Below are 24,484 nucleotides of genomic sequence, written 5' to 3' on the forward strand. Positions count from 1 at the left end.
TTTTTTTAATGTTAGTAGGTACAGCAGTTTGTCTATGATGGATTAACTATGTAAATTTGGTTCACTCATTAAGTTTAGTTGTAAATAGTTCTAATTCAATGATTAAAACTTTCTAAATAATTTAGTTGTTATTTTCCATACAGTTGTTTCTATTACTAATTTTTGACATTTTGAGAGATATGAAACTTAATTATATTTTTATAAACAGCAAATCTTATATTACAATACAACTTTTTCCATACCACCTAAAATGTATTCAAATAAAATAACACGTTTCGAGTGTTTATTATTCTAATGTCAAATTGTCAACACATTAACTTTAGTTATTTCACCTAATAATAGAAAAAACTCTTACTTATAAAATATCGTTTAAGGCTCTAAAATATGTAAAACCAAGATTAATTTAAATTTATAATATCTCAACAATTGAGAACATGTAAGTACTTATTAATAAATTATACATATAGAAATGTGTTACTAAATTTAGTTGTAATTATCAAGGGCTAAATTAAATATAATTAGGTATTATTAAAATTTAACTTTCATATTAAATTAGGGTAACGAATTTAATGTAATATTATAGTTAATTGTGATTGTTATGTTAAACGTGTACTCGAAATGTTAGTAAATAATACTAGGTATATAAGGTCGATTATAACTTGTAACTTGTAAGTGTATTGAATCGTAATTAATTTACATTTTAAAAGTTTCTGAATGATAAAACCAATAATAACTTAAATATTAATACTTCTTTAACTGTGAAGGTTTCAACCAATTTGGTGTTTGGACGTTTGGTATACTTACAATATAATACTAATTAATATATAAATCGAAATATAAAATTTGAATTATGATTATGTTCAACACGTTATATTTAGAAAAGCAGTAATTAATCGATTGTTGAACGTGTTAAGGTAATTATATTTTTGTTAAAAAAAAAAAGATTTTGAATGTTTTATATAATTTTGATCACATTTAAGCCACAGTTACATATTCCTAAGTTATAATATTACTTGATTATAGAAACGACAAACACATTGATATTATGACGATATCAAATCGAAAACAATTAAAGGTGTAAATTATGTAACAGGCAATAATTCTAAAATTCCAAATATTCATCGAAAATGTCTTAATCTTTAAGTATATAATTTTATTGTTTATTTAAAACAGCACATTATATTACCGCATATTTCAAAACTTTTTTAAAGAACTAATTATATGTACCTACTGATCACAATTATTATTTATATTTACCAGAAACCAAACTTTGTATATAGGTAGTTACTAGTTAATAGCACGGTTATTAACTCCATAATCATGCAGGTTAATAGTTTATGTGTACCTATAGTGATTTTTCGATGATTATTTTTTTAAATTTTACATAGTGAAACCACTCTGAAAATTCTGAAATAATAAAAATAAAATGTTATAGTTAGGTTCCTACCTATTAGTCCTGTTTGCTGAATGAAACCAAGTCAGTACCTTTATTTCCATTTTTCACACATTCACACATTCATTTTCCACATAGCCGTTTCTAGGATGATTTATTGTCTGGGGAATAAGTATACCATTATTGTCTTGGCGTCTTCAGATTTTGGACATCCGCCTTTCTCGCAGCTACTATGTGTGCTCTTACAGTGTATAAATATTTTACTTCCTATTAACTATTTAGAAATCATCTGCATCCGTATAAGTCAAACATGGCCGGTCGACGCCGCATGGATTGACTAATTGCTCTTATTATGTCACCGTCATTTGTTAGTTTAGGTAAAATTTTGCACGCTCGAATGACGTCAGTTATGTATTACCTAGATGTATAAGTACATAAATCACGTTTTACGTGATACGTAGGATCGCCAAAACCCGTGCGAATTTAACGTGAAAAATTAATGAAAATTTCATCGTAAATTATCTCCCCGTGTCAAAGACGTCAACGAGTACGTGTCACCTTACACAATTTAAACGATTTACAATCGCCATTCCCCATAGTTAAAGTAGAAATATTTTTAGTAAAATAAAAACATGTTCACCCGCGCTGTGAACGCAATTATACGGCCGTTTTACCTACTATATAATTATAAATTATACACTTTTATAGACCTGTGGATGACAAAACGTTTAAGATACTTATTGCAGAATATTAGTGGCGTACCCAGGATTTTAGTACTGTGGGTCAGCATAGCTCACGAAAGGCTACTCGTGTAGTTGTCTGCCAACAATGTAAGTACTAGAAAGCTGCTCTCAAGATATTTTATATTTTGATAAAAAAAACTTATTTTCCATAAAAATTTACATAATAACATAAAAACAGTTAACATAATTTATTGATACAATTTAGTAGTTTTTTACACCGTTATTAATTATAAGTTAAAATTATAATGAGATAATATTTACTCGGATGTATTATTCCAATAATAATTAGATAGGTACTTACTTGGGTATATTATTTATGCAAATTAATGTACAAAAATATAAATCTCTTAAAAAGACACCACACCCGCATGACGTGTTGCCTCCGTCTTACAAAAGTACTACATACCTAATTGTACGTTCATAATAATCCATTTTACTCTGTTATTTTTAAGACTAGAGTGAATACATTTTTAAGGTGTAAATTATTTGTACATTTTAAAAAGATCATAACTTGGATCAAAATTAAAATATCAATAAAAGCCTCCATGATGCCCTAGATTATAATGTCAACCCTTTAAATTTTATAATAGATCAATTGACTCTAATTTTTAAAATAACTGAGTAAAATGTGGTTATTTTAAACGTACAAACTACAATTTGCTTTGTTGTATAATAATTGTATGAGATTGTAAAACGGGGACAACACATGAGGGTGTGGTATCTTCATAACAGAATGGCTTTACACGTTCTCACATCCGCATCATGCATAGGTTATATGCAAATTTTAGTTCAATAAAATCAATATCGTGTTGTTAGTCTTAATATATGAGAATGGATTGATATATTATCAAATATAAAATGAAGATCTGTGTATTATTTTAGTTTTTTAAGATAGGTACCTATTTACATTTTTAGTCAAATAATGATAATTTTTAAATTGTAATATTTTACATAGGCTCATAATTCGTTCAAAATGTAAGTTTAATGTTAACTTATCTTACATTTTAGATCATAAACAATATATTCAGACTTCAGAGTATAATTCTATACATAAATAATGTATCTATATAGCGGTAAACGAACAATATTGGTCTCCGGACAATAATATTATTGGTTCCCGCGAACAAACGTAATATGCGGACAATTGGTCTTGGCCATAGTTTTATGCACGTACAATTATTGGTCCCCGGCCAATTTTTTTTGTCATACGTAATAGGTACATTTCATTGACATTTTGATGTACCATAATACACTTAACAGATTTGAATTGAGATATATAGATTCACTAACAAACACAATATATCATCAGTTGAGGGACATTTAAATATTTTTAAACATGATAACATAAGTTATGAATTTTAATTGGTGATATTACGGCATTATTAGACTAACTGTTTTTAGCAAATCATTCTTCGGTGGTAGATTCTACACCGACTACTCTTCACATTTTATTATCTTAATCAATACTAAATCTAAAAGGAATCAAGGCAGTTTATAGTACCTATTAATAATTTTTCTAAGATTTATTTACGATCGTCGCTTTTTAATATACTGATGACAATAGGAAATACTATGAAGTACGCTCTAGTTGATAATTAATTACGGTTTAAAAATTATGTTATGATATTTATTTTGTCATATTTTATGGAAAATGAATTTTAAAATAATTTCTACAAGGTAGCTACAGTTTTTATTCGTTGTGTCTTGTGTTACACATTTTATTCATATACAGAGATTATTTTGTAAATGGAGTGTTTCCGTCAATGAAGAAATATTTATACTTATAATACTTTCCCTTTATAAATATTAGGTATTTTATTCTCGATTATTAATTTTAGTTCATTTTGACCTTCTACTGTAAATGCTGAATATTTCTCAGTTTCTCATTGTCTTGTGAGTATTGGTTTAATGGAGTGTTTTAATACCACCCACTATAGTTCCATAGAATAATTAAATTGGGATACTAAAATCAGCATAGTAAAATAATGTTTTGTTCAATATGTCACTGCAGACAAGAAGTTAAACGATGACAGGGACCAATATTGTCCTAAATCCGCATATAGCTACTTATATTTGTCTTATAGATGTCTTTATTATTTTACTGATTAGCCATCGAATGAAAATGTAGGTAACGTCCAATGTTTAATTAAACTATTAAACATAATATCACCTGTAGGATGTAAGTTTTGTAATAAATGTTTTATAATAAGATATGTCTTTATTAAAAATTTTCATGAGTGGTCTGTGTACAATTATTATTAAAATATGATTATCCCTGCACTTATACTACTTGTTAAAATAAAAACTGTGTTATGTCATTATATTAGAAAATAGAATAGGGTCCAAATAATATCCATAAACTTAATTCTGGGCCAGCTGACCACCAAAACCCACCCTTAGCTGAATTACTATCTTACTTATAATATACTTTCTTATTTGAGAATTTTTATCAATTTTTAAAATTCTGTCCAAAGTCGGTTACCCCACAAGTTTTATTATTGTATGCATATAGTCTGATTTATTTGAAAATATTGATTTGATATGTGAGTCACACATTGTGACATTTTATCAGAGTTACTGTGGTAGGTGTGGTTAGTGGTGGAATTATAGTGAGAATATTGTGCGACTCCATTAATACGTATATAGAAAAAGAATGTTTTTATGTTTTCAGTATTATTATTCTGTATACACTGAACATTATGTTCTTACAACTAAAAACGTAATCAAATACCAACATTATTACAGTAAAATGTTAAATCTGTACAAGGTGATTAAAATTTAACGCTACACAAGTTACTCGCATATAAAATTGTTGTTACGACGGGTATAACTTATATTAGTATAAGTATTAATACCTATATTAAAAACTGTGGTACAATGACCAAACGTATATATAATAGGATAATAGGTATAGTAATAATGTGATGTTATTTTTTCATAATACCGACGGTGGTATTAGGTTGTATCACGATACACAGGTTCATACATTTATTTGACGAAATCTTCGTATTTACATTAACTAAGAGTTGGCCAAAAACGTATTAAAAGTTTTATAATAAAGGCCTTCGACGGTTGGAAAAATGGTTTTTCCCTAACCTACTGTATAAATAAATACCTTGAGAATTTATAAGACCGCATACCGTGTAACTTGGGTTTTCTTTTAAATAGGACATTTTTGTTCATCGTCATACCTGCAGCTGTAATAATTAACAGCCTCAAAAATATATTATCAATTAGTACGAGGTTTGCGTTACTTTTTTGTTTGTCTTTTATGTTACACAGAACAGAATATACAACACATAAGAATATATTATAGATTTTAATTTTAATTACCTATTTCTAATATCTATATATTATCTAATTCAAACTGTCACGTTAAGTTGCGTGTGAATTAATGCTATGAATTCGAAGTCAATTGACACGCGTGTTTATGACGTATATAGGTAACCGAACAGTATTTATCGGTACAAATTAAGTTTATAATAAATATAGGTAATATGGGCTATCGCGAGACGTACGTGTTTGGAGTGTCCGGCATTCATATTTATTATTATTTACCGCAGTGCAGTGTCCCGGCCTGTGCACGCACGTGCTTGTATAGTAGACGTGAGCCTTGAACAAAAATATATACGATGTAAATACTTATATTTGTCTGTCTCTCTCTCTCTCTCTCGCTCTCTCTCAGATCAGCTGAAACAATTGCGTGGTCAGCATTTGCGTTCGGCACCTGCCAGAGAACATTTGTATACAAGTTTTTGTGTACGCATGCAATATGCTATGTATTATAATATTATAGGTTAGATTGCGTTCTACCTTCATCAAATAATAAAATAATATATAAAGTTATAATATATTGGTGTATTGACCTCTCAAAAATTAACCCCGAGGTATCAGCTAACGTACGCTTATATTGTACTTCGGATACGGTTTGTATATTATTTAGATTCGGGGGGTTGTGGGATGGGTGGGATAGGGGGGGGGGGGGGGGGGGGAGACTGTAAGAGGAATAAACAATTTATTAACTCGGCCGAGAGAGAGCCCCCCCCCCCCCCGTACACGCACTGCTGCAATAGGGTCGAAGACATAGCGCTCCGGTGATGATTTACTCTTCCGAAAACAAAATCCATCTAATAACTCACTGCTGCAGAGTCTGACCGTTATATTACTATTACTATACATTGTTTGCGCGCAATGCGTGTTTGTGTGTTCCGCGTCTAGCCGCTTATTATTTTCCGTTGATCGATGACGACTATATTATTATCGAGAGCTCGTCTGTCGGCGGGTCGTCAAATTATATTATTTTCTTCGCGTATACGTGCGTGCACCCGACCGACAACGACCGATATGATAATATGCTTCCGATACGTCTGCGGGACCGAGGTGATCAATGGTTTGAAAAGCCATCGGTTGGTGTTTTATGCGTACACAACCCGTCATCAGGAGACGTTAGGCATTCTTCTCGGTGACGATATATTATGGAAAATGGATCCCACCACTGCGCCGTGTAATATAATATTTTGGTTGAATTATACTAGACAGTGTTGTATTATTTTTTTTTTATATATTTCTTTTGTCAGTGTTAGCCGGTATAATATGTAGGTAGTTTTGAAAAATAAGTTTAAATTTAATCCAGGTGTGCTTTAAATTTTTGATTTACGTTAGGGGGCGGCGCTCATATTTTTTAAATAAAAGTACCTACCGGACGCATTTTTACACTCCGATGCGTCCATATATTGATCCGACCTATCTGCGGGGAATTTCGTTGTTATTGTAGCAGTCTTTCAGTCTTTTGAAATGTTCTTAAAAACTACATAGATTATACAAATTATAAAATTTATTTTCTAATATATCATTTGTGTGAGAAATTTTTATTTTATAAACGGACATCTCTTAAAGTTAAACATAATTTTGAAACCAAATAAACCTAAATTAATAATGACAAAAAAAGCTTTATTTAAATTAAATCTTTTCAATTTTCATACACAAAATATTTTATATAATATAGAGTTACTCGACGTGTTGACTTGATAGTTTTCACGAGCGTGATGATGTTTTAATTTACTATTTCCAGTAAAACATTTTTACACACATTCTTACCCGGATAAATATGAAATATTTTACAGGCCAAAAGAAAATTACTTTATATAATAGTTTTACGTCGCTGTATAAATTGTGGTTTAATATACTATATATAATATATGTGCCCATCTATTCGACACTTGAGCCGTATACAAACAAGAAATTATTTTTCAACATCAAATTTAAAAATGAGTATAAGTTTTGGGATACTGCTAAATAACTCTATTATACAATTATTTTAAATTTAATTCTGGTAAAAAATAATATTTAAAAAAAACGTCGCTCAACGTCGTCTCTCTACGACCAATGTTAATTTAATATTTTAATGGTTGTCAGTGGTTGTCATCCATCGTTTGCAGTCTTGTAAGCTGTAGATAATGTAATCGTATAAATGGTATGTTTATTTATTTATGCTTATAATACATTAGTTGTATTGTTGTGATGAATATATATAATATTTTTCATCAACTATAGGTTTCATTCAAATTTCGATATTTAATGAAATAAGATCGATTGAATTATTTTATAGTTCATATTATATTCCATTCGTTTTAACTCACAATGCTCGTATTCGTATAGTGTGTTTTAATATTTGATATTGTTTCATAGATGGTACCTAAAAGTTTACAGATTAAACATTTTCCGAATAAGTTTCGTAAAGCTTATACATTTATTATTAAAATAGTGCTAAACTGAAAACGCGTCTACAAAAACAACATTATAAACAGTAACAGTACTAACACTAACAGACTTTTCGTAAATTAAACTTAACAATTCCAAGCGCGAGATAAGGCGTTTATATTACGCAGCGATAGTCGTAAATTATTATTTGAAACTTCAAACAATTTCCCTTCATCACGTAATCTGCTGACTGCTGTATACGGTCCACCTAAACAAATTACTATTGCAGTTGCGTTAAACCCATTCGCATTTAAATGTACAAGCATACCTATTGGCTATATTTACCATTGACTATTTACAAAGTTTAAATAAGTTATTATACGAATTCGATATTGTTTGAAATTGCAGTTGTTTTGAATAATTTATACACTACTAAAACCGTCAACCGATACGATACTGTTTATTTTGAGATTCTGTTGATATATCGTCTTTGACACCAAAAAAACACTCATATGCCAAATTTACGATTTTGAGGTTTTTGTGTCCACGGATTTAGAAAAAAATAAGTTATAATTTCATAAAATATCTCCAATGTGTTGTCCATCGTACTACCGTAGAATCAATTAATAATAATAAATACAATCTCCTGTGACCTGCCTTTCTAGTTACTATACCTAAATCGTTTATGAAATAAAATAAAATAAAATACCTTTTTTAATATGATTAAAAATATATAATATGACAAAATAATTCAAACTAATTCAACTATCATTCAAAAAAAAGTGACATTAAAATACCGCCAATGTAAGTTTGGAAAAAATATAAACTTACCTACTCTAACTCTGACTCCGAACTACTGTCATGATTTAATTCCAATGTGGCAAAATATTGAGTATATTTATACAATATTTACACACATATAGAATTTTCACTCAGATTGTATTCAAAATAAGACCTGATAAAAGTTTTAAATTGTCATAAATGTGCCTACCTCTGTAATTTTATTACACGGATTATTTTTCCACACCGTAGAAAAAAACCGACTTACGTCAACCGGTCACTTACGTCGTAGGTACGTAGCAGATTATAATACCCGCATCTGCAGTAGTTTTTCTCTTTTCGCAACGATTTTGTGGGGTACAGGACCAGAAATAATATATTACACGGGCGGAGAATATTTCGATCACGTCGCAAACTCGCATCTCACAACATGACGGGCACGTATACCGGTACCGTGGTGTGTTCGGTGGATATGATTAGTGGGGGACGATTGTGTAGGGTGCATTTAAATATTGTATAGGACGCGAACAATTGCTTTTAAAAATTACTACAAACACGTTCACGCAAAATGTATGCGTAGAGCGTATGCGACAGTGTCGCTTCGAGAAATGATAATACGTTTACAGTTCCGAAATTCGTGTATAGGTCACCCGCTGTATTGCGAATTTTGTGATTGTTTTCTTTCAAATATATGTGCGCGTGTGTCACACCTTAATAATGTATGAATATGGTGCCAGGTACATATATGAACATGATCGGAAAACTGTCACGGATAATAATATACCTGAGAGTGAAGGTATATAGGTACGACGCTATGGCACGTGCATTGCCTTAGTGGATGATCGATAAAAATGTATGTGTCAAAATAATCTATACAACATTTTGTAAATTCCTCACGAGTTTCAAACTGTTTCCCGGGACCAAAGTTAATTTTAAATAAATTTACAGTACGTCCACCGACATTATCACCACTGACGACTAGGCGACTACCTAACAACTTTATACGTTTTGGGTACACAATTGACGAATCATCGTTAACAATGTAAATTTATTTTCATTATTCATTTGATTACGTAAGACGTGTTTATCATTCTACCAGCAAATATTAATACATTTATCACATCGATAGCATAACATTATACTAATAAAATATATTATTTACTTTCTGATCCACATTTATTGTTTAACAGAGTACCTACATATAGGGAAGAGTGGTTGGAAAAATGGGGTAGTCAGCAAGAAAATTGGGATAAAGCCACTATCTGATTACACTGTACTTTCTTTTAACAATATTACCAAGGACTATCATAAAAAGGTATATCAATACGTCATTTGATATTGAATTATTTATCTATTTACTGATAATATTTTTATCTTCATAACGAATTTGTTGTTTGTTTTGTGTAGTGTTTAAAGCATTACAATGTTTGCAGCCGAGGAAAACACATTTTTTTTATTTGAGTGTGTTTTTCAAACGGTTCATTATTATAATATTACATTTCATATAACACGATAATTCTTTTAATGCTATGTTAACTTTTCCATTGAATAATTAAATTTAAATTCTTACAAAAATGTTTTATGCAAAAAGTCAGTTTTGGTTAAACATTCTCTCTCACCCATTTTAACCCCTAGCTACCTTGCTACCTATATGGAATTGAGAATTACATTTATGACATTTTTACCTGACGATACAATATATTACATTGTCTACTCTATACAGACATAATTACAACAAATTAACAGATAGAAGATAGAACGAAAAGCACCTACTTATTTTCTTTTATATACATTTATGACACTGCCCTATGTTACACAACCCTCCGACAATAATGGGGCAAAACACAATAAAAATATATAGTAAGAAAATAATTCTTGTAACAAAAAACTATATGTTTTGGTTCAATATGTTAAATGATTGACACGAGTTTTAAGGTTTCTTCGGTTCTCCATTATACTAACCTCTTCCTTATATTCATATAAGGAACATGAATATTTCAAATTAGAATTTCATCAGAATATTGTACAATATATTATACAGACCAGTTGATTCAATTTTATCGAAATTAAATACCGTAGATACCTTATTTTTTCATTTTTTTTTTTCGTGGTAGGTATCACGTTAGCATTATTTCTCCTCTGGCTTTCATCGTTTATTGAAATAAAACATTACGATAATAACATCAATGTTATACCCCCGTAACTTGACAGACTCGCCTCAGAAACAAACTTTCCTCGGATACCGTAGATATACCTATTATACCTATACGGTTAATTGTTTTTCGTGATATAATATCACCGTATATCGAACACCCTGGGGCCCTGATACAGATGAATTTGTAATCAATTATCAAAAAGGTTTTTGGTATTTGACCGTATTTGCGTATATACAATATATTCATTAGGTCACAAGTGCGTTTAAACCTTGTAAATAATCTACGAAAAAATCCCAAACACATGCGGCCCACGGCCACGGTTTATGCGGTTCATTTTAAAAGGCATAGCAGTTTCGAAAGATATTTTTTTCAGATATGTTCCTGTAATAATAGGCATGCACTGTGGTGTCTGCCTGCGCACTTCATAGTGTTCGGGGTCACTGAGAAATTTACATAGAACCACCCTCGTTCGACTATTGTTTCATGTCAAAACTTTTAATCCAAGTTTCATGCACTTGCGTATAATACGGCTTATCCCATGCGCGTCTGATGAAGGGACTATGGTACAACTGCAGTTGCCGATTATTATAATGTCATGTGGTTCATCGCTAAATAAATATACATTATAAACGATGAAGCAAATTCTCCTTCCACGACAATGTATATGTTATTACTTATTATGAATGTCGATCGCGCTTTGTTTGAAATCATTGTTATATATATAAACTATAATAGAGCACCAGTTTGTGGATTCTTTCTTTTTTGTTCTCCAGTTTTGGAATACCGAATAAACATAAGATATAATTTAAAATCTACGGAGTGATTGACCAAACCATGGTCATCCCTTTTTTCCTCAAAAAATGCAGTTATTTTAAACTTGATTTTCTGAATTTTTAAATATACTCAAAGGCTGTAATTTCAAATGTTTGATATTTGTTGTAGTACTTACTTTAAAAATTTCCTGCGGAAATACAAACTTCTGTTTTTCAAATGAGAACCCCACTTTTCTACTGTAAATTGTTTAACTGATAACTTTAATCCGAAAATTTTGACGTATTAGAATCAAAATTCAAACGTGTCAGTTTTGAGTTACTTAACTTTGTGTACTAAGGATAATAGATCCATGATAATGTGGTTGGAAGATATGAGGGGCTATGTCGATTTGAAAATGTAAGTGATTAATATTATTAATCTATTAACATTAATATTTTGTAAAAATGGATCTAGTATACTAAACACTTTATTCAATATTACATCTATTTTATATTTTTGTAAAACCTTTTAACCTTTTTAATGATTATTATTCTTAGTATAAACATTTTAATAACTGAGAAGAGTACTCGTTTGAAAATCAACGATTGTATCACCGCAGGACACTCCATAGGTACATAGAAGAAAAATATTCAAGAGTTTAAATATGTTGGTCTTTGAGTGGGTATATTTAAAAATTCCAAAAATCAAAACTGGAATAAATTTGTTATTAAATAGGAAAAACAGGGATGAGCTCGATTGATGGTGGATCACTCTGTAATCTGTATGTATCACTCCATCCAATTTGAATTTCCGAAAATTCTAATCTAAGTTCCTTATTGCGTATCGCATATATTATGTTGTGTCGTTTTTTTGTCATTCGTTCCACGCCGAGCGGAGGATTACACTGATGACGTAAATCGAACGCGCAGGAAAACAAATAAATAAATAAATTATAGTTTTCGACGTGCTTTGCAGTTTACATACACGTTTACTTCAACGTGTAATTATGGCGAGAGTAAAGCGCCACCTGATGCTCTGGTATAATATATTTACAGGCGTATTGTGTATAGTTTAAAGTCGCGTGCGTGCTCACATTATTCGTGTAGGTATCTATAGGAGACGGGATGAAAACCATGACTATAAAGTATAAACTATAAAGACTATACCGGGACGAACAAAAAAATATTATATTATTCGTCATCAAAAACATTTTATTATATACGACATTATACATATACATATGACAATCGACCACTATGTTTATGCGCAATGCGCGATGCCTCCGTCCCAAATCCGGTTAGTATAATATGTTCGGCACTGAGGGTCGGCGTTAGAAATACGCATTTATATAGGTTTTAAATTGCAAATACGAATAAAATAATGATATACCTATCGGCGTTCAAATAAAACACATATTATTACCCACCCATAAAATGTGGTACATATTTTTTAAGGCGGTAGGTATAACGTTTATTATAATACTGCTGTAGATGTTTTACACAATACACGTCGTATCAGCAACGGCAGCAGAGCTATGTAAGTCATATCAGAAAATAAAAACGACAACTAGAAGTATAAAATGTCGACTTACGCCATTGTGAAAATAATATAATGAATAATGATACGCATAACATTATATAACTTTGAACAAATAATATAATATTTTATTTAAGGGGCTTCATTATATACTTGGTACGAAATAAAAATACACTTGTCCGTACCAGCTGCAGGCTGTTACCACGTCGTCCGTACACAATTTTACAATGCAATGTTTTATTATAATGAGTGTACAATTTTTTGAAACCTGATTAGTTTTGGGGTACACAATGTACAACAAAGTTCTGTACTGCAGAAGATACTTTCTATGCAATAAAAATGGTCGTGTATTGACAAAAATTTAAATTTGTAAAAGTTCATTATTATTATTATTATTACTTTTCTTATTAAGTCGTCGATTTGATTTAATTAGATGTACAATTATCTCACTGAATTTCAAAATAATTGAACAACGATATGTTTACAGAAAAAGAATACATATCAATAGAATATATTCCTAACAAGTATTCATGTTTTAGTTAATAAATATTAGTTTAAATGTATCCGCATTCGTGAGATCATTGTAAATCACCCACCGTTTGTCTTGAAATTGTCTACCTATTTCAAATGGCGTTAGCAAAATGAGGTACCTGTATTTTTGTTAAAGATGATTGTTTCATAATATATTCAATAATCATATCTGCGGCAATACCTTAGTAAAATGAAATAATTGTGAGTGGAGTACAATAATTTATCATAGGCATTTTTAGGACGTTTTTAAAATTTAAGTTACATTTTAAAAGAGTTTAATTTGTCAATACGTCGATTTAGGTCCGTTACTCCAATATCTACCACCAAAGTAAATATCTAAGTCAAAAATATCCTTTCGATAATTATCGATATTCACACCTAGATATTTTGGATTTGGGGTATTTTTTAGTCCAACGCCATCCTATTGTATTATGTGATTTTCTTTGGTTCGCTGTGACTCTATTTTTTAGGCAGAATACTCATATTTTGGTTTTTGTCGGGTTCGGCCATAGAGAGTTATTTGTAGTATTCTTCTACCTTGTTAAGAGTGTCTGAGAATTTGGACTCTATATCTTTTCGGTAGGCTAGGCAAGTTAGTTAGGTAAGGTATCGCCTCATGTATTGCAATGGCTGAGTCATTGAAATAATATATAAAATGTTTAGTGTTCTGGTTGATAGATATTGGCTGGTAATTTGTGTTTATGTTAAATAATGTTGGAGCCAGGACGCTGCCTTGTGGTAAACCATTTTTTGAAACCTCCATTGGCTTGATTTTCCATGAAGTGTTACGAAGAATCTTCGGTTTCTAAGTAATGTTTCTACAGCTTTTACGAGATCGTAGTCCATTGTCACCCTATATAGTTTTAAAATCATTATGTTGTGGTTTACCGTGTCATAGGCCACACCTGTTATCCTATTTGTTTCGAAGCCGTTTTCGATGAATTGATGAATCAGATTTAGAAATTGACCAGTACATGATTTTCTTGGTCTAAAACTGGCATGTTCTCTTATTAGCTAATTTTCTACTTGGTGTATGAGACGATTCAGAATCAATCTTCAGTGTAATTTATATATATATGACCGAGGAATAAGTTACTAGCCAGTAGTTTTTGGGCTGGATGCTTCTTTCCCAGATTTGAGTAGAGCGACTGGCCTGCCTCCATTTCTTAGGTATTCTTTGGGTGTCATTTATAATTTATATAGTTGAATAGTCCATTATTTTGTTTTCGGTCCAAATTGCCATATTTTCTCTGTGCTTGTATCGTCTAGTCCAGCTGCTTATTGTGGTCTTCATACTGGTGACTGCGTTTTCAAGGTCTTTCAATATAAATGTTTACTTATATCGTCGTTTTCTTTGGTCGTGTCCCACGTTATTTTTTTCTTATGGATTTTGGGTTTCATTCGTGGAGTTTCCCTGTTTAATAGTAACTGGGTTGCTACCTGTTCTGGGGTAACACTTGTCAACGCTGGCTAGTATTCGGGTTATTCCCTAGGCTTCTAATAAGTCACTACGTTTTTCTGCTGCTACGGCTCATATCCAGTGTCGAGTTCAATGACAATTCTACTGAAAATTTCACTGTCAATGATATTTTCATCGACAAAGGCAATTTCAATGAAGTGACAATTCCACAAATAAAATTACACTGTCACGCTCAATGAAAATTCCACTAATACAGACAATAGCCATTAGTCAATACCACATTATTATACTTATTTAGAAAAACAGTGCATTTATAAAATATTATTTAAAACAATCGTGTTTATAAAATATTAAGAAATATTTATTTTCGCACTCTGGTATACCTCTAATCTTTTTAAAATTGATTTCAGAGCGTTTTTGGTGCCATTTCGTAGTCGATACTCGATTGTATATAAAATGCGTAATAACGGTGTAATGGTTAAACCAGTACAGCGGAAATTGATTTTCCCAAGTTTGAGAAGGTGTTCAAATATTGAAATTAGAATTAAAAATCGTTACGAATGAAATAACAATCTATAGGATATTTTTGACTTAGATATTTACTTTGGTGATACTGGGATAACGGACCTCGTTGATTTAAATCATAATCTGTTTTTTTCAATACCCTCGCGTTGTATAAATGAAATAAGTATATAAAAAAATTGTTGGTAGAAACTTCTACTATTATTATATATATATATATATTTTTTTGTTGGCAATGGGGACGGACGGTTGGAACGTTGAAACACGTGTGTTGTACATTATATTTTTATTATTTTATATATTTATCTCTTATACAATTATAATTAAGATACTCAAAGTTAAACTTATTTTTTATCGGCTTTCGAATTTCAAATTTCAAACTATTCATACACAATATTATATGCATATTTTTTATTTGATAAAAATGTATCAGTTTATTAAAAAATAAACGTAAATACGTTTGAGTATTGTAGTATTGATAAACTTATATGCGGATAAAATAATATCATTCTATTGTTATCATTTTTCGCATCGAACCTTCAGGACAAATTCGTTTAATATATTATATTGTATCTTTATTCATTGTGTTATTCGAGGAACATTCCATTTCTCAGATTTTGATTAATAAAAATTTAAAATATATGTTTATTTAATAATAATTTATTCATGGCGATGACAGTACCTAAATGTATTTTTTAATAATAATATTCCCAATAAGACTTATGTTAGAATAATTTTCCAGAGGTTTTTCTTATGAAAATGAATACAATTTTTAGAATATTTTATAAAATAAATTGAATAGAAAATAATGATTTTTATAGTCGCTCGTAGGAATTTTATTAGGAATGTAATCCAAATGAAAATCATAAAGTATAACTCTGATTATACTCAGTTTTCGTTTATACGCTTAGGTTATCCTTTCTATAATTTTCAAAAATGTTTAACTCCTATTATCGTCACACACAACTAATATTATTATTGATTGTTTTTTTGTATGAGTAAGAGTTGTCAGATTTAGGCATATATGAATACGAATATGATATATATTGATTGTGTTGTATCCGATTTATTATACGTAATTATTCATTTTAATGAAACATATTATAATATGCAAGTACAGTATACCTCTATATGTGCTGTCATTCTTTTTTTAACACAGTAATATCATTTATGTTTCAGTGTTATTAACTGATTGTTATTTATTATTTTTAGATGATATATTATTATGTGTAAGGGTATTTTGGTCACGTACACATGTATAATATTGTATATTGTAATAAAATAGGTACATTGTAGAATATTTTTGTATAATATTAGTCCTACTTCTTTCGTATAATATTTCTTAAATATTATAATTAAAATTGAAATGATTTGTTTTCAATAATATTACTTTGTTGGTGTGTTGCGAATCAATATTTTATCGTAAATATACACTTATTTACTTCAAAAGTTCAAACACTTCAAAATATAATATCATAAATATAATATTGGGAAACATCATGACAATAGGTTTGTCGGGTACCTATATCCGGTCAATGTTAAAACTATTTTTAATCGTATGTAGTAAAATGTCCAATAAATGATACAATTCTTATTCCACGTCGTTTTTTTCTCGTCTGACAGAGGTTAGACAGCTGGACATTTCATTAAGTTCTTGGATTAGGGTTGAGTGCCAATCAAGATGCCAACTAAGACCTACAGTACAGTATATACGGTTCGTGTATAATAGTTAATAAATCAATAAGTAATCGTTTAAATTGATGATTTACCTTTATTGCTAACTATAATCAAATATCAATTTTATCAAAATAATATCTAAAATTTGCAATGTGCCAATGCGTTCACATCATAATTTAATGTTTATAAGTACCTATATTCGTCCTCGAAAACGATAAATTATAGTTACAGTGAAAAAATACTAATTACAACTAATTAACATCGGCTTGCACAACAGAATGAACAATATCATGTTGACTAAATCATAATTATCATAATATTATCTCGAGAACAATGTGTGGTAGCTGTATGTGTATGAAAATACATACATTTCTTTCTAAAATTAAAAATTCTCATTATTCATTCAACGCCGCTACCTCTGATTTTTAATTTTTCACCTGGGGACGTACTAATAAAACTAAGGGTCCCTACTACCTCCATGCAGGGTTATAGAACTAAATGTTCGTTTACTATTATTATTGTTACCTATTAGTTCATTTTTAATGATCGAAATGGTATTACATTCGCATCGTGTAAAATTACAGGTTAGGTTCTGTCGCAATGTTCACACACGATATAGATTATAGAATATACCTACCTATAATAATTAATATATAGGTAGATCATTTTTATTAAACATTGTTTACAATTTGTTTTTATTGATGTTTTCGATCAATGTCGAGGGTTATAACGCGTTATAATAATAATAATAATAATAACATAGTGTACCGAGTTTACATTTCTTTTATTTAAAATTATTTCTATATTTTATAAGTTATAATAATTACTTTACAAGTTTTGAATTCTCTTATTCTCTTATTGATCCAAAGTATACTAACTGCAGAGTGCAGGTGTATGCCCATTGGCCATATATATACCTCATTATATACATTATAAATAAGTGGTCGTGGCAAAAGTTTTATGAAAACTCATCACTAATCACTAAATAGTATAATATAATATATAGTTTTGAATCATATACTCATCATAAACCTTTTCAGATATTTCAGTATTTTCAGACTATCCCTGCGTCAATTTTCAACAAATCGATTTCGTATTATTTGAAAGTCGGTGCAATAATATTATAACTCACTAGTAATTTGGATTCATTCTTAATATTTTTATTGCTCATACGGAAACGTAACTTTTAATATCGAATATTATCGAGTGCGATAAACTCGATTCAATTGTAAAGTGGTTTGTGCGTGAATACGTAGAAAAATCCAATTTTACATTTCAAATCGATTAAACTTTGTGTGTGGAGTGCGTAGGCATTGACATTTTTTAGTCACAGAAAATAATTTCTGGCTGAAAAACAATACCTATTGTTGGTTGTCAGAATTCTTGAAAATCTCTTACGGAAGAAAAATATACATTTACCCATCTACTTGTATATTATTATAACAAACCCCTCGTCGGTTTTTTCGTTTTCTTTTCCGTTAATCAAAAATATATTAATATGATATACCGGATATGTATAATATACAATGAGTATTTTTTGCGACGCAGTAACCGAAAAACGAAAAAAAGATGGCCAAACATAGTTAATAAATAATTTAAACTCTGATATTAATGCGAGTTATAAATGTATAAATATCACTATAGAATACATTTATAATATTATAATTTATTATCTCTTCAAAATTATATGATAATAATAATAAAATATTTGTTGATATGTTTGACTAAAATAAAATACAAAATGGCAAGTGCGCATACAAGCAATTAAATTACATGGCTCTTACTTGTAAATTATTGTATTAATAATATTTTAAATGGGTATATTAATTAAAATTAAAATGCTGTAAAATAACAATACAATATACTATATTATAGAGTACCTATATTATAGGTACATTATATGTATATGTGCTTATCCGCCATGTTAAGTGTGGTAGTTTTATCGACTTAGTTTGGTATGGATCCATTGTTTATGTGTTCTGGGGAGGTTTTATGAAGGTGGAGAGCAAAGGTGCAATATATTCATAAATGCGTTTGTATTCGTATGTAACGTTTATTCCGTGGATTTCAATTTTTATTCGTATACGCCGTTAGACATAACATATTTATTTAGTACAAGGGGATGTCATGCTCATTCCCATTTCTTTAATAATGAATTTATTCAAATTCTAATTTTTGGAATTTTTAAATAAATAAAAGACCATAGTTTAATTTTTTGTATATGGACTGTCCCTGTAGCATTACAAACTTCTATTTTTCATATAAGAACTTTTATTGTAAATTAATAAGTGGATGATTTTTTTGAAAATATTGATGTTCTTAATTCAAAATTTAAATGAGTGGTTTCATAGTTATTAATATATTTATACTAAAGTTAATAATCCTTAAAAATGGTTAAAAAAGATTTTAAATATTATCTGTATTATACTACTATCGGATATAGTATTTATTGTATTTTGACCATCTTTACAAATTATTAATATTGATAGATTAATAATAATTATTAAAATTTTCAAATGCTCATAGTCCCCATATCTTCCAAAGTAATCCAATCCCATTATCATGGACCTATTGTTCTCAATACACAAAGTTCAAAAACTACTCGTTTAAATTATCTGCTAAATAATTTATCGTAGAGAAAGTAGGTGGCAGGGAGGGGTGGGAGGTTGTCATTTGAAAAACGGAAATTTGCATCTCCACAGGAAAATCCTTAAGTAGTACAAAAAATCTCAAGTATTTGAAAATACATGGTATAAAATTTAAAAATTCAAAAATCAGATTTTGAATAACTACATTTTTGAAGAAGAAAAAGGGCGTGAGCGATGAACATGCTTGATGACTCACCCTATATACGTAATATGCAGTGATCATGTGACATTTAATCGGAAACTTTTGAATATTTACATTTCTACTGATCTAAACAATCTACAGATGCCGCTGATAGCACGTTTCAGTAAAAAGTGCAAACACTGATACGATTTGTAAGAGCGATTAGCCTGGCGATTTCGTGTAAAAACAATACATCCCGTCGACAATCATCATAATTGGTCGTGTGTTTACTTACTGCGTTCGATCCGTCGTTCACAATTATATAAATATATGTATACGTGACATGCTTACTTTCCAAAATAACAAAGAATAGATACACTTTATTTGACACGCTTGATTCACCTATATTTGTGATCTTTCCAGTATAGGCACCATGGGGGTTGATTATATTATGTTCTCAAATGAAATATTGTTTGCGATATTTTATCGGAAATAGGTACAAATGGTTTTTTTTGTCATTATAAGGGGTCGTCTTACTTAGCTTGAGACCATCGATTCTCGTTAAGAATTTATACTAACAACAATTTTATTGCGTCCTACAGCCGCTAGTGAAGCTATTCCACTTAAATATATATTCACTAGTTCACGGAAAAAGTTTATATAATTTTTTTATATAAGTAGGCCACCTTTGTGCATCTGTATATCTCTGCATTGGTAGAAGTCAATATCGACATTATCGACTTATGAGCAATAAATATATTTTTTATTTTCTCATCCCTTAATCTGTCCCCGGTGGTTAAAATAAATCTAAGTTAATATACCGCCAGACTGTCATTTCAAATTAAATTTTCGTCACTTAACAAATGAATTACGTGCAATCATGTTTCATAATAAAGACTAAATAATATTACTTTCGTTTTAATATAATAATATTATACCTTTATAATCTATCAATAAAAAACGCGAAACACATGCATAATATTGTTGATGAATCTCAGATATAATATGTATGACGTTTGGATGTATACAATAATATAATACGTTATCAATAGAAACACATGATAGCATACTTTGCACACGAAGATAATAACATACAAATTGAATACGTCTTTACTCTTTCAAATAACATACAAAATGACTTTTTAAAACGGTTCAAAAAATCGCTGTTCTTCAAAAAGTCTATTCATAACATTTTATGCTCGTAATACAACTCGTATTATTATAACCGAATCATTTAAGTATATACTTCAGTACTTAACTACAATTGTGTATTAGGTAGAGTATATTATATAGTATACACTATACAGAGTGATTCACTAAGCACACAATTTTATCTTTCAAATATCCTTCTGATCAAATCCTGATTTTAGGAATTTTTAAGTACACTCAAGCACCATGTTATTTTAAAATACTTTAATTTTTTATACCATTTAAGGAGTATGCTTAGACGATATAAATTAAATTTTTTACAATTGAGAATCACCATTTTTTGTCATCACTTTTTGAAAATGTCGATGCACCTATCTAAATCTAAATTTAACTTATTAGTTTTTGAGTAATTCAACTACGTCTACGTGTACCTACTAAGAAATATAGATCTATATATAACTTATAATTACTTACTAAGAATAGGCTTAGAAGATAAGTATACAGGGGCCTATGATGATTTAAATAAAATAATGTTTACTGTAATAATTAATATTTATTTATCAGCATTTTATAATTTGCAAAAAATTTTTTTAAAAATGTTAATTTTTACTATCGAGGGGCTTGACAAGACCTGTTATAAGACCCATGCATAAGCATATGCATGTATTCTTTATTTTGTATAAAAGTATAATAAATACTAGATTCAATATTACATCACATATTATTATTTATTTTCTTAAAACTATTTTTAATAATTATAGTTATCCTAAGTATTGTAATAACTCAGAAGCTATTAGTTTACATTTTGATTTAAATAAACCAACATTTTCAAAAAGTAAACGTGCTTAACATTTTATAGTAAAAAAGATTTTCATTTGAAAATAAGTATTTTGTATCGCCACGGGATTCTGGTAAAACGACATAAAAAAATCTAAATAATTAAAAACATGGTCCTCGAGTATACTCAACATTTTTAAAACGAATTTGAACGAATTCATTATTAACGGAGAAAAACGGGGGTGAGTGTGCTTGGTGAATAACCCCGTGTATAATACAGTTCATGAAATAAAAAGAAAACTTGATGTTTGAAGTCACGGGCATATCATGAGCAAATACTTTCTAGTTTCGTTGGAACTATATAACATTAACAGTATTACATTTTCGACTATTGCTATATGTAATAAGTTTTTATATTTTTTTTTTTTTTTTTGTCCATACAGCAGAGTTCATAGTTACATTGGTATCCGAGAAAACAAATGATGTGCCGTTACACTCTATTGCTGTCCGCCGGAGTTTTAGCGATCCTGTTGGCAAACCGCGGAGAAAAATGTTTTGTCCAGGGCTTACCGATATCCGAAACTTACGGTGAGTCATTTTGCTTTTACCCTTTTCTTTATATTTTTTCCTGCAGAGATGGTTGTGTCCTCATCTTTGTGACGGCTGTTGTCAGAATAATTTGATGACAAACTTATCCATTAAATTATCCTCCATCAGCCGTCGTAAGTTTGTAACGAGTTTTACAAATTACATTATATTATATAGTTATAACAACAGAATAATCTTTCTGCAGAGAACTGCGATGCAAAATGATCGCTGCCTATTTATACGTACAGCTATAGGCACTTACATAATGATGACCTAATTAAAAAGTACACATCTACAGCTGGCTAACAAAATTATTAATCAACGGGACTTGAAGCTAAAACTATAATATATGATTAATTAAAATAAGAAATTCTCCTAAACAAGTTATTAAAAACTATTTTTAATGTGAATCCCTTGTCGTTGCCGTATTGTATTGCACATAGTTTTGTGCAACAATAATCATTATTACATATAAACGTGTCATGTACTTTATGACATAATAACATTACTATATTATATGTGTTACATATTTTATATTCATACACTAACACCGTTATTATCTATTCCCTTTCGTGTGAGGGTTTTGAATAAATTATAATTAAAGCGCTATAATTAGGTTTTTTACAAGGTCAATTATTTGTACAAATTAAAAATCAACTAATATAATAATTATATCCTTATTGAATGTGATTTATTTGTAGACTTTTTTTACTAATATTTTACTTTACTCGATCGGTACGTTTTTAGGTCGACCCTTGATCTCAAATTTTGTTTTTCTGTTTCAATAATCCATTTGGTTATTTTCCAAACGAATTTATTTCAACAATAATTAAAATTAAAAGTACCTACACTAACATATGTTTCAGTAAAAAAATCTCAAACTTAATATAGCAATCTAAAAAAAAAAAACGAATTAGAACAAAGGTTTGATTCAAATATTATGAGCTTTGGGTGGTTGGTAACATTATAACGAAATCGTTTGTATTTTAATAGTATTCACTCTTTTTTACATAAAATTTAAAATAAAAATATTTTGTGAAGCCAGATAAGCCCGTTTTATCGTTATTTTCTTTTACTTTTCCACTATTATTACATTTTGATACAATACAACAAAACTATTAATACTTTCTCCTTTCAATTATGTACTCAGCTGTGTCAAGTGCTATATTTTTCTTAATAATATGTCCTGGGCAGATTAAATCCAATGGACTTTTATATTATTATTTGATATGATATTAATCTAACTTTGACTTATAAGTTAAGTGGAATATTCTATTTATTTTTTGAGATGGTGTTCAATATAATATAATATAAGCAATAAAGATTTTGTTTACAAATGAATAAATAAAAATAAGCGTTAAACTTTTTATCAAAATACTTTCTCCTAACTAAAAAAAAACTAAGTAGGCACTGATATACTATGCATTTATACTAATAGATTTGTTGTAAGAGCTAGGATAATAATATTATATAGCTACCAAAATACTTAAAAAGGATGTCAGCTGAAACTATACAAAGACCAGTTATCGCTCTAATAAGTAGCAGAGTAGACGCTATCCTTTAATTTTAGAATTCAACTTTCCGTTTAGTATTTAATTTTTATAATAGTTTGAATAATAAACGAAAAAGCTCTTGTAAGAAATTTGTGAGTTTCACGCAAAGTTTTGAGTTCTTATTCCACTGTAGAGTTTGTATTGAAAAACATTTGGGACTTTTGCAATATTACAAGAACTCTATTCTTCAAGAAATGACGCATTTGAAACTTTTATAGTATTGAATTCTAATTTTGTTTCGAAATGTATAATGTACCTATATATTTTATATAAATAACATTTATATTTATTCAATGTCAAAACTAAATTCTTTCACGCGAACCTTGATAGGTGCCTAAATTGTTTGACTGAATAAAGAAAATATGTTTTCTAAAATTTTCTATAGGTCATGCCCTTTATTATTTTTAACAGTATATATTTTTTATGACGCATTCAAT

General features: G+C 29.4%; 1 protein-coding gene across 1 annotated transcript in view; it reads left to right on the forward strand.

The window, feature by feature from the left end:
- The window catches only part of LOC132939965 (uncharacterized), a 111,030-nt gene that overhangs the window by 2,743 nt on the left and 83,803 nt on the right, over positions 1–24,484 (forward strand). Inside the window, 1 exon segment of the mRNA XM_061007412.1 lies at positions 22,353–22,494. Coding sequence (XP_060863395.1) covers positions 22,386–22,494 — 109 coding nt within the window. The 5' untranslated portion in view covers positions 22,353–22,385.

Source organism: Metopolophium dirhodum, chromosome 2, assembly GCF_019925205.1.
Source record: "Metopolophium dirhodum isolate CAU chromosome 2, ASM1992520v1, whole genome shotgun sequence".
Classification (NCBI taxonomy): Eukaryota; Metazoa; Arthropoda; class Insecta; order Hemiptera; family Aphididae; genus Metopolophium; species Metopolophium dirhodum.